Source organism: Vanessa cardui, chromosome 1, assembly GCF_905220365.1.
Source record: "Vanessa cardui chromosome 1, ilVanCard2.1, whole genome shotgun sequence".
In the NCBI taxonomy this organism is placed as follows: domain Eukaryota; kingdom Metazoa; phylum Arthropoda; class Insecta; order Lepidoptera; family Nymphalidae; genus Vanessa; species Vanessa cardui.
In genome coordinates this window covers 15,266,535-15,281,085 of record NC_061123.1, presented here as the reverse complement: position 1 = coordinate 15,281,085, position 14,551 = coordinate 15,266,535, and the positions used below count along the sequence as shown (strand labels likewise).

Below are 14,551 nucleotides of genomic sequence, written 5' to 3'. Positions count from 1 at the left end.
ACCAGTTTGATAATACTACACGCCAATTTAACGCGAATCAAAAATATTACTCAATGGCCCGCATCATTCGTAAGATCTTCACTTTCATGGCATTTTTCATTGAGATATTGAAAAAGGCATAACTTCATTGTAACTGATAAGCTTTGCCGACTTTTCGACTTGGGAATATTATTTCTACTATTAATTGAAACTGAAGAGTTACGTTTGTTGTAAAGTATCTCAGTATCTACCACATCAATTTTAAAAAGAGTTTTGCGTTCAATAGTTCGTTCGATAGCCCAATTATTGAAAAAGTTATATCCTTTTTCAGAATATCTAATATAACATCAACCACCCATGTAAAATTTGACACCGCAGCTATTTATTAAACAACACATAACTAAAGGAAGTTTATTACAATTATTTTCCTGTTATTTATGAAAATGTATATAATACGTATATGATTACAACTAATACTGTTATTTTTTTGTACCTGTCGAGGACATATTGGCTGCATTTCACGGTACACCGCGTCGCTAGAGAAATTTACGCATATTTTAAATGGGTTCTTTAGAAAATAGCATTTTTATTCGTAATTGTTGTATAAACAGACTTACTTACTAGATGATACTGTACAAGCATTTGTGTTTCTGTGAAGTAAATTCTTTGAAGACTATAAAACAACTCCGTATAGAGCAAGAACAATTAAAAACGGGAAATAATGCATTTGTTTATATCATGAAATATACACTCACAGATTATAAAACTTTTATTTTATTATCACATCTAGCGACAGCAATACGTGGTCACGTCTGATGGTAAACTATGTATGAAAAGTTAGTACATACTTACTATTTTTTTATAGTCTTAAGCTTGAGTCGTAACTTGTTATGGCATGAATGGTGATAGATTAAATTTGTAAAATTATACTGAATAAACCAGATTCATATTTTGATTTTGAAGATAGCGAAGAAATTATCTACACAATTTACTATTTACAATTTACCAGATATAACTAAAATACACACGTAAGGATATTCAATACATTCGTATTCTATAAATGGAATTAGTCACCTGTGTATGTTTACCATCATTGGACCCTGATAAAGGGAGAATTTTAAATTAGGAATGCATGAGCCATATCGCCGGCTGTGACGTGCTGACAGTCAGTTCGCGCCAATACTCGATTCAAAACACCGGCCTCTGTTAGGTCCGATATTATTAATAAATTCGATTTACAAAATAGTGATACATATTTTTAATCTGTTTTTGATGTAAAACTTTTTTGTGTGGTGTTTTGTTAGTGTTGTTTTGTTACAACGGATTTTCGCGTTATAGAACCCTAAAAGGTAGATATGTTTTTTTTTTTAATTTAGACAAAAATTTAGACAAAAGAATAACACCGTAAAGTATAATTAAAATTTTATAAATATAAAATGATATTTATTGTTTTTACTATAAAAGTCTTTGAAATATATTTTTATTTATAGATAGAATTTATTTAATTAATAATCATTGAGTTTTATCTTATCATTTATATAGGTTTTACTGCATTAGATAATGAATGCTCACCAAAAAGGTTGTACTTACTTATCGTCTATATAACTATAATAAGTTGGTGTAGATTTAAAATAACGTTTTCGAATACAAGATATAAAACACGCAACAACTTTTTAATTAAATTATATAATAGATAAATCGAAATTAAGTAGTAAATAGTTTATTGAACTAATTGAACTGATCAATCAATGGCGGAGTAAATGTATACAGTGGTGTTTAAGATTATTATATCAAATATTTATGCTGTATTGTGTGTTGCAACTTTCATTACACCAGATGGATTTTATTGTCATCGTGTACGACTTTTGGCGTTCGGTCGCGGTCCGCTGCACCGCTGTCAAAACTGTTATCGTTGGCGTAACGCAACGAAACAATAGTTTTACATAGTTTTGCATTAGTTAATACGTGCCCATACATAGAACACTAACCAAATGTCCCACTGTTTGACAAAGGCAAGAATATTTTGCATATTACTTCAATTTGCCATTGCAAGTCCATACACGTATATAATAATAATAATAAATATGAGACAACATCACATACAATACTCTGATCCCTATGTGAGTAGCTAAGGCACGTGCACGTGTGTTATGGAAAATCAGAAGTAACGAAGGTACCACAAACACCCAGACCCAAGACAACAAAGAAAACTAATGATAATCTATATCGACTCGGCCGGGAATCGAACCCGGGACCTCGGAGTGGCGTACCCTTGAAAACCGGTGTACACACCACTCGACCACGAAGTTCGTCAGTATAGCATAATTTCATGTACGTAATGGCTTCTGAAAATTAGACACGTGACTCGTGGTGCCAGGATTCTGATCCTGGATTGAACACCAGCTAATCTATTCATTGAACCTTCAGCGTCACTTAGATATCTGATTACTGAAGATACGCATAAATAATATAATCATACAATTTGTATGTTTGTCAATAGCTAAATAGAAATTCAGGAACAATTTAATAGTACGTATAGTTTTAAGCCTACACACTCGTCGAGACGGTGTTCACACAGTATTTGATAATCGCAAATCGCAATAATTTAATATCGATTATATGTATGTATGGTCCTGGCAAGCAAATTTTTCAAATCGTATCCGAATTTTGTTTTTAGTAGTATTAAAACAAAACAAGAACTTATGATTGACATGACACGTGGAATCAATAAGTAAGTGTAGATTAAAAACAGGATCTTGATTTAATTTGACGTGAAAAAGATCTTGCACAGGACTGTTCACATTGCCAATTTCCAGACTCCGGGATATGACTAGGAATTTCTCCACAAAAACCGTCAATAATTGTTACTTGACCCAAGGCTAAGCATTAATTTGCTTTTGCAATCTAAAATTTTACTCTACTCGTACACTCTCTCTTCTCGTTTATGCTGCAAATAAATGAATTTATTGTTGTCACTTGCTTAAGAATATTTTCATACTATAATTATCAGCAACTTTCGAGTTGTGGGTTAAATTTTTTCATAAGAATAAGAGCGGAATAAATATAAACAATAATATTTTATACATGAGCCTTAATATGCATTAAAAATAAAACACATAGGTACGTTTGTAGTCTAAACACGATTGCAAGTTGTATGTAAATTCTTCTACGGGCGTTAGTGCATTGTAATTACGCTGTGGATTCTGCAGACGGCGTCCAAGTAAAAGTCGATCGTACTGTTCCGTTGTAACAGCGACCGCGCACCAAAAGCTGCGTCTTTTTTTTCTGCCATTACACAATCCCGTTTTCAATTTTCTACGGTATGTCTGTTCTTAATAAAATGTTAGCATCGCTTGAAAACATTTTATTACACAATTTGAACTTAACGTTTTAATATATTTAGATTATAAAAATTAGTAAGGCTTTACTGTTTTCTTATAAATAATTGAAATAGTAAATAAAATAATAATTTCCATTGCATTTTCATTCACTTTTGTTGCTTCACTTTAATGTTGCGCTTGCTCCTGCCCTTATTTTCATCATTCTCCTGCCTATATCCCAATTTTATTTGGGGTCGGCGTAGCATGTCTTCTTCCATACTTCTCCAGATCCTCCTGCCAGACGTCATTTCACAAGTCACATTCCTGCTAACCGTATCGTCTTTTACACAATCCACCCATCGTTTCTTGGGTCGTTCTCTACCTCTATATTCATCCACATATATGCGCTCAAGGCCTTCCTCACAGTATGTTCCTCGATCCTTCGCATTACATGATAGCCGCCTTCCACATAATTTCTCGACTATCGGTGTCTTGTATCTGGATCTTGTCCTTATTTTATAGTCTGTAATTGAAATATAATATTTGCCCATAGAGAAAGATTAAACTCGAACAGTTGAGAGTATACTTACATGTTATCCAGAATTATATACACGTCGTAGACAATTATAATTTAAGTACAAAAATAAGGTACCATTATAATTTGTTATTGAAATTTGCATAATATCTTAACATAATGAGTCTAACTGCAAAATCAGAAAGAGAATGGTGAGAAGTTAACATATTAGTGGATTCCATATATCTATAGACGAGTATTCAGAAAGTTGGAATAGAAAGGAAAAGACGAATAGGCTACCTTTGACGGTATCACTACTACTACTGAAAGCTTTAGGGTATATAAACCGTATAAACCTTTCAATCGTATTGTGTCGATAACCATTTCAACTGAGATATTATGTCCCGTATGTCATAATCACACTGGCTTACAGACTCATCTAATTATGAAAGCGGGATTTGCATAAAACCAAGAAAAGGAAAAAATAATTAAATGTGATGTCTCTAAAATATTTCATTTTCGTTCTAACCCGCAAGTTGACAAATCCACTTCCGAAGATGATTATGCTTAAATTACAAAAACTTAATTTACAAGTTGCTATTTATCAATCTAAAAATTTCAAATCAATTCCAAGACATCAATAAAATCTTCTTAGTTACTACAAAACAAAAACGTACATCTCAAAGCGATCATTACCAAAAAGGTTTTATATAATTTAATCCAATGGTAACAATAATCACTACGCGCGTGACAATGGGTAACGTTTTTTTACCCCACAGTTACAGGACATCCGCTTTCCGGGACACGTGCATTGCGTCCTGTGGTCTAACATTTATGATCTAAGCTCCTTTACATGCCTATCACGTGCCACACACCTCAATCCAGACGTCTGTGAAGCCTAGGTAAAATGTGACTTGAATAGTTTTCATATTTTTTTAGTAATAAATTGAGGATTTTTTTTATTAATAATAAAGCAAAAAAAATAAGTCAATAAGGTCTTAAGAAAAAAAAAATCAGGAGAATACACTTAAAACTTCTGATGGAAATACTTGAAAAGGAAAAAATATATTTAAGAAACCACTTCTTACAAATATTTCATTTAATGGACAAAGAAAAAGAAATTGGTCAATGATTATGCTTTATTTATTTTAATCAGTATGATCGATTTAAAACTATTCAAATCATACTAAAATTATAAATTATTAATAAGTAATTTCAATGACTAATTTTATTATTACATTAACAAAAACATAAACTATCTATATTAATATTATAAATGTGAAAATAACTCTGTCTGTCCGTCGCTCTTTCACGACCAAATTGCAGAATCGAAGTTGATGAAATTTGATATAAAGCAGACTTGAACTTAAAGAAAGGACATATGCTACCTTTTGCCCAACACATGACAACCAACACCCGAAAAGGCGAAGCCGCTGGCAACAACTAGTATGTTATACAATATAATAATTGAGTGCGTTAACATTAACCACACGTGCCTGTTATAATTTAGAGAGCAATTACATATATTACACACATTGCTATTATTAAAATGATTTTCATTTCGAGACCAAGTAACAGCCTGTAACTTTCCCACTGCTGGGATAAGGCCTCTTTCATTAAGGAGAGGGTTTGCAACATATTCCACCACGATGTTCCAATGCGGTTTGGTGGAATTCACATGTGGCAGAATTTCAATGGAATTAGACACATGCAGGTTTCCTAACGATGTTTTCCTTCACCGCCGAGCACGAGATGAATTATAAACACAAATTTAGCACATATATATAGTGGTGCTTGCCTGGGTTTGAACCCGCAATCATCGGTTACGATGCACGCGTACTAACCAATGGGCCATCTCAGCTCTCTGTTCGAGAACAAACTGATTAATAATATCTATTAAACAAACATTTTAAACAAAATATCTGTTTGTTATGACGTCATAATTATAGCTCGAAGCAAGAAAAAAATTTCTATCAATAACAAGCATTCTCGATTCCGAATCTGTTTGCATAAACAACAATACATACGTAGAAGTAGTCTAAGATGGTTCTAAGTATCCGTAATGTAATCGACGTTTTACTTCTTCTTTACATTCTGCTTAGGTGCGGGTGCTTTACTTAATGCTGGGCTAACTTTATCCGGGAGTGGAGTTGGTCCCACGGGCGGTGAGGGCACGGGGGTTATATCACCCACAGCTAGATATTTCTGCAATTTCGTCTTCAGATCCAAGTAGATTTTGTTTTCGTGATTAATTTGAGGCAGCACGGATAATCTTTTGTCGCTTTCCTGTTGAATAATAAGTAAAATTACGTACCGTAAATAACTCGCTGATTTGCTTAAGATTTGGAGATTACTCCAACGCTGTCCAGCGGTGGACAAGTAATACAAAATAATTTTATCCCAAATATTTCCTTGATATATTCTACATTTGGCCATTTTGAATATTTTCTTTCAATATAAAATGTTACTGAGTAGGGTACAAAATACTGGCATTATTTCAAAAGGTGGTTTGAATGTTTGCATAGTCATTCTGATGGACGCCACAATGAGATATTTGTAAAAACAAATTCCAAAAAGACATTTTAATGATTAGAGGACGCTCCTATTACCCCAAATTCGTAATTTAATCAAACCGAGACATTTTCAGTCTTTAATATGTATATAAAACTGAAGCCCTAAAGAAATTTTCTCAGGTCTTTGCGTTAATTTGGTAATTTATTGAAAGATTATATATTATGTATCGCCTTATAAAAATAGTTTTAACAGCCACAGTAATATTACTGTATACGTATACATATATTTTCTTATATATCAATGCATCCATGTCGTTATAAGTTTAATAAATAAATTAATGAATTTATGTATTCTTTAATTATAATTAAGAAACGTAATTTTATAAGACAGTCAATTGTATTTATAAATTACCAGACCTTGAATCTTTTCGTAATATATATTTTTTAAACTTTACAAGAATAACTTGTTATATATATTTACATTCAATAAGCAATCTTTACCCTTTATTAATAATTAAAATAGTAATAATAAATCATACTTGCTTAACTACAAATTTTAATAATACTAATAATGGACTATCTCCCGTAAATTTCCGTCTTCAGGCTTCTTTATTTCTAAGCCGAGTAGCTTAATATTCTGTTATTCTGGTTCGAGTTTCTTCAATCCGGTTTGTTGAACACATGTAGTAGAATTTCAATTTTCTCCAATACATGAAGATTTCCCTTACAATATTTTCTCATTGTGTAATCTTTTACTAAGATTCGCTCCCTGTGGTCTATACCAAGGCAGACATCAATGAGTAGTAAGTCTGCCTTGGTATAGACTACAGGGAGCGAATCTTAGTGAAAGATTACAGAATCTTCCACTTAGATTCGAGCATATTAACCATTGTTTCATCACGACTCTATATATACTTACATGTAAAGCAATTATTTCCCATAGCTTAGCGTATAGAGGTTATGTGATTACAAAATAGTTTTGTATTTTACTTTCAAATGTTAAATTACTGATGACGGAAAGAGAAATATATCATTGGACGAATAATAATTCATTGAGAAGCTATAAATAAACATTAACTATTTATAAATATCCGAAGATATGTACTGTTTTTTCTGTTTCTAGTATATATTAAAACTTGCTTCAAACCTGTAGAATGGCAATCGTAAAAACAATTCACGTTAGTAAACATTGCGTGTAAAACTCGCAATATTTTTAGGTCCACTGATTTATAATCCTATCGGGCAAATAGTGCATAACTGATAAGGCTCGCTACCTCTAGGTCGATACCTTAATTATTATATAATGTAACTAATAACTTCAAATTCATTAACTATTCACTTTACCTATCAACATGGTAATGAGAATGCGACCGTTTTTGGACTGAGTATTTTTAATTCAAACAAAAAATCTATAAGTGTAGTTAATAGTCTAATATCCTTCTCAATAAACAGGCTATCTTTAAGTAAAAATATTTTTTCAAATCGAACTATAACAACTCTAAATCCATACGTTCAACAATCAAATAAATTCGTAATACATTAATAGACACGAGATTAAAATAGTGGTGAATAATGCTTGCCAAATGATAAAAAGCCCGCTGTATTTCTACAGCGACATTTAATTAGTTTTGTTCACCGGGATTAATCTTGAGCAGGTGGCATTTAGCAGGACAGGTGTATAGTTTTAAATGCTTCCCACTGATAAATGTGCCAGCCAGTTCTTAATGAACAAACACTTATGTATGTACAATCGTAGACATGTTTTTATTCAATTGGATTTCATTTTATTTTCGAACTTGCTGTTCTGAATCAGTGTAACTTAAACCAACTCCTTGGTCAAGCTTACTTACTAGGCTGTTGATCTCTGACTCTGGTCAAAATCACCGGATCTCACAAATATAATAATATTTCGTATTTCCGTCAAGATTTTTTTAAAAGCAGCATTTTCACATACTTACATTGAAAAGTAAAGCCGTTGATCACTGTTCAGTTGTGTAGGATTTGCTAACCAATTAGATTATGAGAGTGAAGTTATAGAGAGTGTGCACATACAACGTATATGGCAAATTGGTGAAGTCAAGTTACTCTTTTAAATGGATGGACTATATGTAAATAGATGGTATTGATTCCGTCCAAACAAACTGTTATAGTACTCAAGTCTCCCCGTAGTCAGTTCAATAACTTCTTAATAAAAATATGTACTCACTTAGTCATACTTACTTGCTTTATCACGATAACATAGTATGTTTTTTTGTGTTCAAACTGATCCGTTGCGTACACATAGGTGGGCATGCTAAAAAGACCTTTCAAAATACCGTTCTCATCACACAAGTCGAAATGTGTGAAAACACCAAGTCGACATTTCTTTCGTATATATTCAAGCATTATTCGTACCGGGCAGTTTGGATTAACTAACAACAGTTTCTCAACTGAGAGATCTACTTCGGAAGAACTACGCCTCAGAGTCGACAGCTCCGGGGCGTCCTTGTACGCGATGTTAATGAACATAATTTGAATAAATTTTAATTTCGATTTTTTTTTTCTTTTTGTAACTTTTTTTACTGAGGCTAAAGAGTCGGCAATAATTCCGTCAATAATATTAATGGTAAAGTATATAATTTCGATTTATCATTCATTTAAAACGTCAAAAATGACGTTTATTAACATACAATGAGTTTACAAAAAGTTTTCCATCCAAAGAGTATCTATGCAATTATTATATTTTATCCCATTGTTATTTTCGAAAACAATATGTAAATGGCACTAATTTATATTAGAATGTAAACAATGTTATTATATAATGTTCACAAATATATTTTTAAAGTTGAACGAAAAACATTTTCTTATATCTTACAATCATTTAAATGACTTAAAGTAAAATTGATCAACTTATCAATCCACTTTAGAAATTACAACATTTGTTAAACCTTGGAACCAATTTGACTAAACTCACACTGTGTATGTCTTCTAATTTATACGTGGCATTGGCAGAATATTTTGCGCCAGAGTCAAATAAATTCAGGCATTAAAAAACTAACATTATTTGACACAACTATACTTTTGCGAGCGAACAGGAAAAATAATTTAAAAAATATAGATCATAGAATACTCTTTCTTTAAAGCTCAATGCAAAAACCACTTAGGTATATAAGAATAATTATAGTATAATATTTTCGATTGTAGATAGTTTAAAGCAAGGAGAACAAGATATAAAAATGAACATTTATTTTTTATTTATCGAATATTCAGATTTAATAACAAAATCAACACAAATTAACAAACTAGATATAAAATAAATATCGATTTCGATCGATTTTTATCAAAACTAAGAATGAGAATGCCGCTGACATAAGTCGTCTAAAAGTTCAGTTGTAAGGCTCATGTCTCCTAACTTTCGGGGAAAATATATTCCGGCCAAATTTTAAGGAATTCCTGGCTGGATACTTGTATAATGTTTTCTTTCACTTTCACACACAATTAAAGATATGAAATTCAGAGGTTCTAGGCTGTTACAGAGCGATTTCGTCCCAAAAGAACATCAGAAAAGTATCAGGAACTTTAAGATAACATTTAAAAAATAAATGAATCATTAACACAATTCGTTAACGCAAAGAGCTGAGATAGCCCAGTGGTTAGAACGCGTGCATCTTATACGATGATTTCGGATTCAAACCCAGGCAAACACCACTATATATGTATACATGTGCTTAATTTGTATTTATTATTCATCTCGTGCTCGGCGGTGAAGGAAAACAACGTGAGGAAACCTGCATGTATCTAATTTCATCGAAATTCTGCTACATGTGCATTTCACCAATCCGCATTGGTACAGCGTGGTGGAATATGTTTCAAATTATCTCCTTAATGGAAGAGGAGGCTTTAGCCCACCAATGGGAAATATACGGGCTTTTTTTAACACAAATTACTCAGTGGAGTTAAAACTAGGACCATCCACACATCATATATGTATATTGTCGCCAAACAGCAATACTGTGTTATTGAGGCCGGATCACAATACAAATAAAAATTGAAGAATGTCGGTGTCACAAGGCACAAGGGACATATAATCTTAGTTCCCAAGGTTGGTGTCGCAATGATGATGTAAGGAGTTATTAATATTTCCTACAGCGCCATTGTCTATGGGCGGTAGTGATCATACCATCAGGCTCATTTGCCCGTCAGGCTAGCAATATCATAAAAAATAATACAACCGCCTTGAGAGGAATACATTGTTTATTAGAAAGTGTTTTTTTCTGACACTAACTAACTCTATCAACTATAAGAATTCAGAACCAAAGTCTGTAGCTAACGAGAATGTAAACAGTCATCCCTTGCATCAGCATTGGCTGTCATTAGTTGTCAATAATGATGTCTCAAGTAATAATATTAAGGCAAACATCGACGTATTTGTCCAGTGACGGGCCAGGTGGTGCAGTACACCAGGGCCCCAGAGTTCAGGGGGCCCTCTAATCTTAAGCTTCTGAAGTTAGAAAATCACGACCCTGCGCACTAGATTTCTTATTTAGTATCTATATTTCTAAAGGGTAATTATTAGTTAAAGAGTGATAGGAAAGAGGGGATGAGCGCCCGATTCTCTTTCTATGCACCGGGTCCCTTCCTCACCTAGCTACGTCACTGTATTTGTCACATTTCAAATACTGCGGATACCGCGTTTTAAGCGCCTGTTATCCTAACCGATGTGATGAATAAAAAATGAGAGCTGAAAATCGGATTTGCGAAGCTACCGGTCCATTGCGAATGCGTTTAAACATTGTCCAGCTGTAAAAAAAATCTTGAATGTTTCGATTATAATTGAATTGAACATTGTACAGTTTTTCTAACGGAAATCAGACGAAACCGGAGGCGAAGTAAATTGCTGAGGATTTAGACGTTAACATTAGTCAGGCATGATTATCGATTTTAAGAAAAAAGAGGCACCGTTTGTTTTCTTGTGGCAGGTTATTTACTTTACTCACTGTAAGAAAAGTAGCATCCTGTATACGCGTCACTGTTAAGGCCTTCGGTGTTAACGAGGCTGGGCTTTTATTCTAGCCTATTATAATCCAAGAAGGTGCAAAAGTCAAAAAACATTAGAATTAACAAAATTTAATGTATGTAGTTACCTAGTACTAAAGCTCTTTCTTTTAGGATACGCAATAAACAATTAGATATCTGTTTATATCGATACCTATGACACACATAAGTCACGCACTACAACAATATTTACACTGAGGATCGTGTGTTAAGGGTTAAAAATTATAACGTAAAACGCACAAAGGTCGTCGCCCACTACTCGCGCTCAGCCTTGACCGCAAAACAGTTGCATTCACCCGTATTTCAACGTTTCTCAACGGTGGATCTAACTAAAACGATTCATATTTCATAAGAGTGCGTTACAACAGCGACGGAGCTGCACCGCTGCGCATTGCTCGCGAGTCGCCGACGATAACATTGCTCTGGCGACACGCCGAACATCCGCACGTACGTGGCCGAGAACAAACGAACTACGATTAGGAATTATTCGAAACACGGAAACTATTATAGCGATCGAGCAAATATGTGATAAAGGAAACGCCACGAAATAAGGATGTTATTTATATCGATATAAAAATCGATAATGGCGCTTTCCATATCGAGTATAGTCACGTTTAGTGTCGCGGCATGGCCACCCCCGGGACCGACGCCGAGCTCCTTTCAATTCCACCACCAGGGATCGAACTTTGCAATTTTTGTCGTATTCTTCGCCCTTTGTATGATGGAGGTTGTTGTATTGAAGATTATAACAGAGGAACAGTCCAGGGAACAATCGACTAGTGTTACATCGATGTGGTTCGACATGGATGATGAGTGATTACAATGACGGTGTTATAATAGTGATGTGATTTATCGACTGTTTAAAAATAAGGATTATTATGTACGGGTAAAATAAATTTGTTTTAAGGGATTGCATCTTCTTTTTAACTCTTTAAAAACATATATACCAAATATAGGGCTTTTTTATAAACATGAAAAATTTTTGTGTTGCAATTATTTTTTGTATTTATAATAAAAGAAGCTGACTGAAACTTATATATGTACTAAACTAAGCTAGTAACTGTAGTAGATGCACACGAATACTGGCCAAAATTTAGCCGAATAAAAAAAGAAATCGACCACAGACAATACTAAAATGTATCATTGAATTTTTGTATGGACAGTATGAAATGTAGACAGTTTGTAAATTAAAAATCATTCTGTAAATATAACACTCTGACTCTAAACGTCTATACCAACTTCGTCTCCTATTCTGTTAATGTCGATGATTTGATTTGTATTTGTGACTTAGTTATCTTTCATCATCAAATATTTGTCAATGAGGATTGATGATGATAGTGATGATAATTATTCAAACATTAATAAATATAGGGACTGTAATTAATGTGTGAAACTAAACTAATTAGTTAACTACATAATATAATAAATATATTATAGTAAATTAAATAATTATTGCTTGTTTTATTTGACATTTGTTTGGCGAACTGAATCACGTTTCATATTATACAATTCATATGATATATAATGTTATCTTATTATTAATTATAAATTTTAATTGGATTTATGTTTATTATTTATCTGTCTATATAGATATAGAGGGAAATAGACACAGATAAAACAATTAATTATCTTTTTCATCTCTTTCGTAAACTGTTTTATTGTTTGTTTGTTAAGTTGTTATAAACGAATTCTGTTATAAAAAAAAATTAAATAACAGTACGTAAAATTAACTAGGTATATTTTTGTATTTATTTCCAATAGTTAAGTATGTTATATATATAAACAAATATATTTGATTTACGATTAATAATTTAAAAACATGTAATTTTTAAGAACTGGAATACTTATATCTATATTTTAAAGCAATTAAAATATAGATGAATGTATAATGTAGATAAATTTCCTTGGTAAACTTCGAGAAAAATATTTACATATTATTTTTTATTTGAATCAAGATCAATATATGTATATCTTAATCGATACACAAAATACAATTTACATTTATATTTATAAATTTAACTGACGGTAATAAAATATATAATGTTACTAAAGTTATTAATTTCGGGATATTTACTATGTTTTTTATTTTTATTCTCGTGTTCTCGTGAACAAGACATTCGTAGATAATGTCGAAATATCGAGCTCCACCGAATAAAAATAAAAACACATGGTAAATATCCCGCAATTAATAACTTTAGTAATAAAAATGACCATGTTAATTTTTTTTTTATATGTTATGGGTTGGCGGACGAGCTTATGGCCACCTGATGAAAAGTGGTCACCATCACCCATAGACAATGACGCTGTAAGAAATATTAACTATTCCTTACATCGTCAATGTGCCACCAACCTTGGGAACTAAGATGTTATGTCCCTTGTGCCCGTAGTTACACTGGCTTTTAAAGTCTTATTTATAATATTTCTTTTAAATAAAACTATTTATAACGGATGAATCGCGTATATTAATTATTTTTAAACATCCCGACGTTTCGAGCACTTTGCAGTGTTCGTGGTCACGGGCAGACTAAGATGACATTTGTCTATTTGAAGAACAAAGGAAATATTATTAACAACTACCGCCAACGATTTCTCAATTGATATCTTGAGTAACGTTCCGGTTGCACGCAGAAGGCACTAACTGTATCTTTAGGTCTTGCAGTCTGTTGGATTTGGGATTTTAAATTTTTAATAAGTGGATCCCAGGTGTTAGAAAGTCTCCAACCATCTTCTCTATTGAAGTTCGGATGTTTTTGAATTTCAATAGCCTCGCGTATCATTCTAGGAATGAATCTGTGTTCTCTAGCAAGGATCTGTGGTTTATCAAATCGGATAAAATGGTTAGGTTTATCCAGAGCATGTTCACAGACTGCAGACTTAGAAGAACGCCTATTTTTGACATCTCCTATATGTTCCTTGACCCTGGTACCGATACTTCTCTTTGTTTGGCCTATGTAAGATAAACCATTAATATACGCGATTCATCCGTTATAAATAGTTTTATTTAAATGTGTAATCATCGCGAAAATTTAAGATAACATTATAATATTTCTATAAAGCTACTACAACAAATGATGAAACTGTGCTTAATTATAATTAATTGTAGATTAAAGTGACTTAGGTATACTGTGTAGTGTCAACGAGATATAACACAAGGAAAAAAAGTCAAATGGAAACGTATATAAGGTAAAGAA

The 14,551-nt window shown here is 32.7% G+C and overlaps 2 protein-coding genes across 5 annotated transcripts in view; one reads left to right on the top strand and one right to left on the bottom strand.

Annotated features, from left to right (window-relative positions):
- LOC124539862 overlaps positions 1-14,551 on the top strand; it is a 123,707-nt gene that overhangs the window by 29,823 nt on the left and 79,333 nt on the right. Inside the window, exon 1 of one of the 4 annotated variants that reach the window (XM_047117320.1) lies at positions 1,310-1,328. The exons of the other annotated variants lie outside the window; for them this stretch is intronic. The gene's annotated coding sequence lies outside the window, so the exon portion shown is untranslated. Of the gene's footprint in view, positions 1-1,309; positions 1,329-14,551 lie in introns of those variants that run through there. 4 annotated transcript variants of the gene reach the window in all.
- LOC124540543 lies at positions 5,792-8,936 on the bottom strand. The gene is made up of 2 exons (XM_047118242.1): positions 8,547-8,936; positions 5,792-6,099 (listed from the first exon to the last, which is right to left on the bottom strand). Exons 1-2 carry the CDS (start codon positions 8,832-8,834, stop codon positions 5,890-5,892), a joined length of 498 nt encoding a protein of 165 aa, XP_046974198.1. The 5' UTR covers positions 8,835-8,936; the 3' UTR covers positions 5,792-5,889.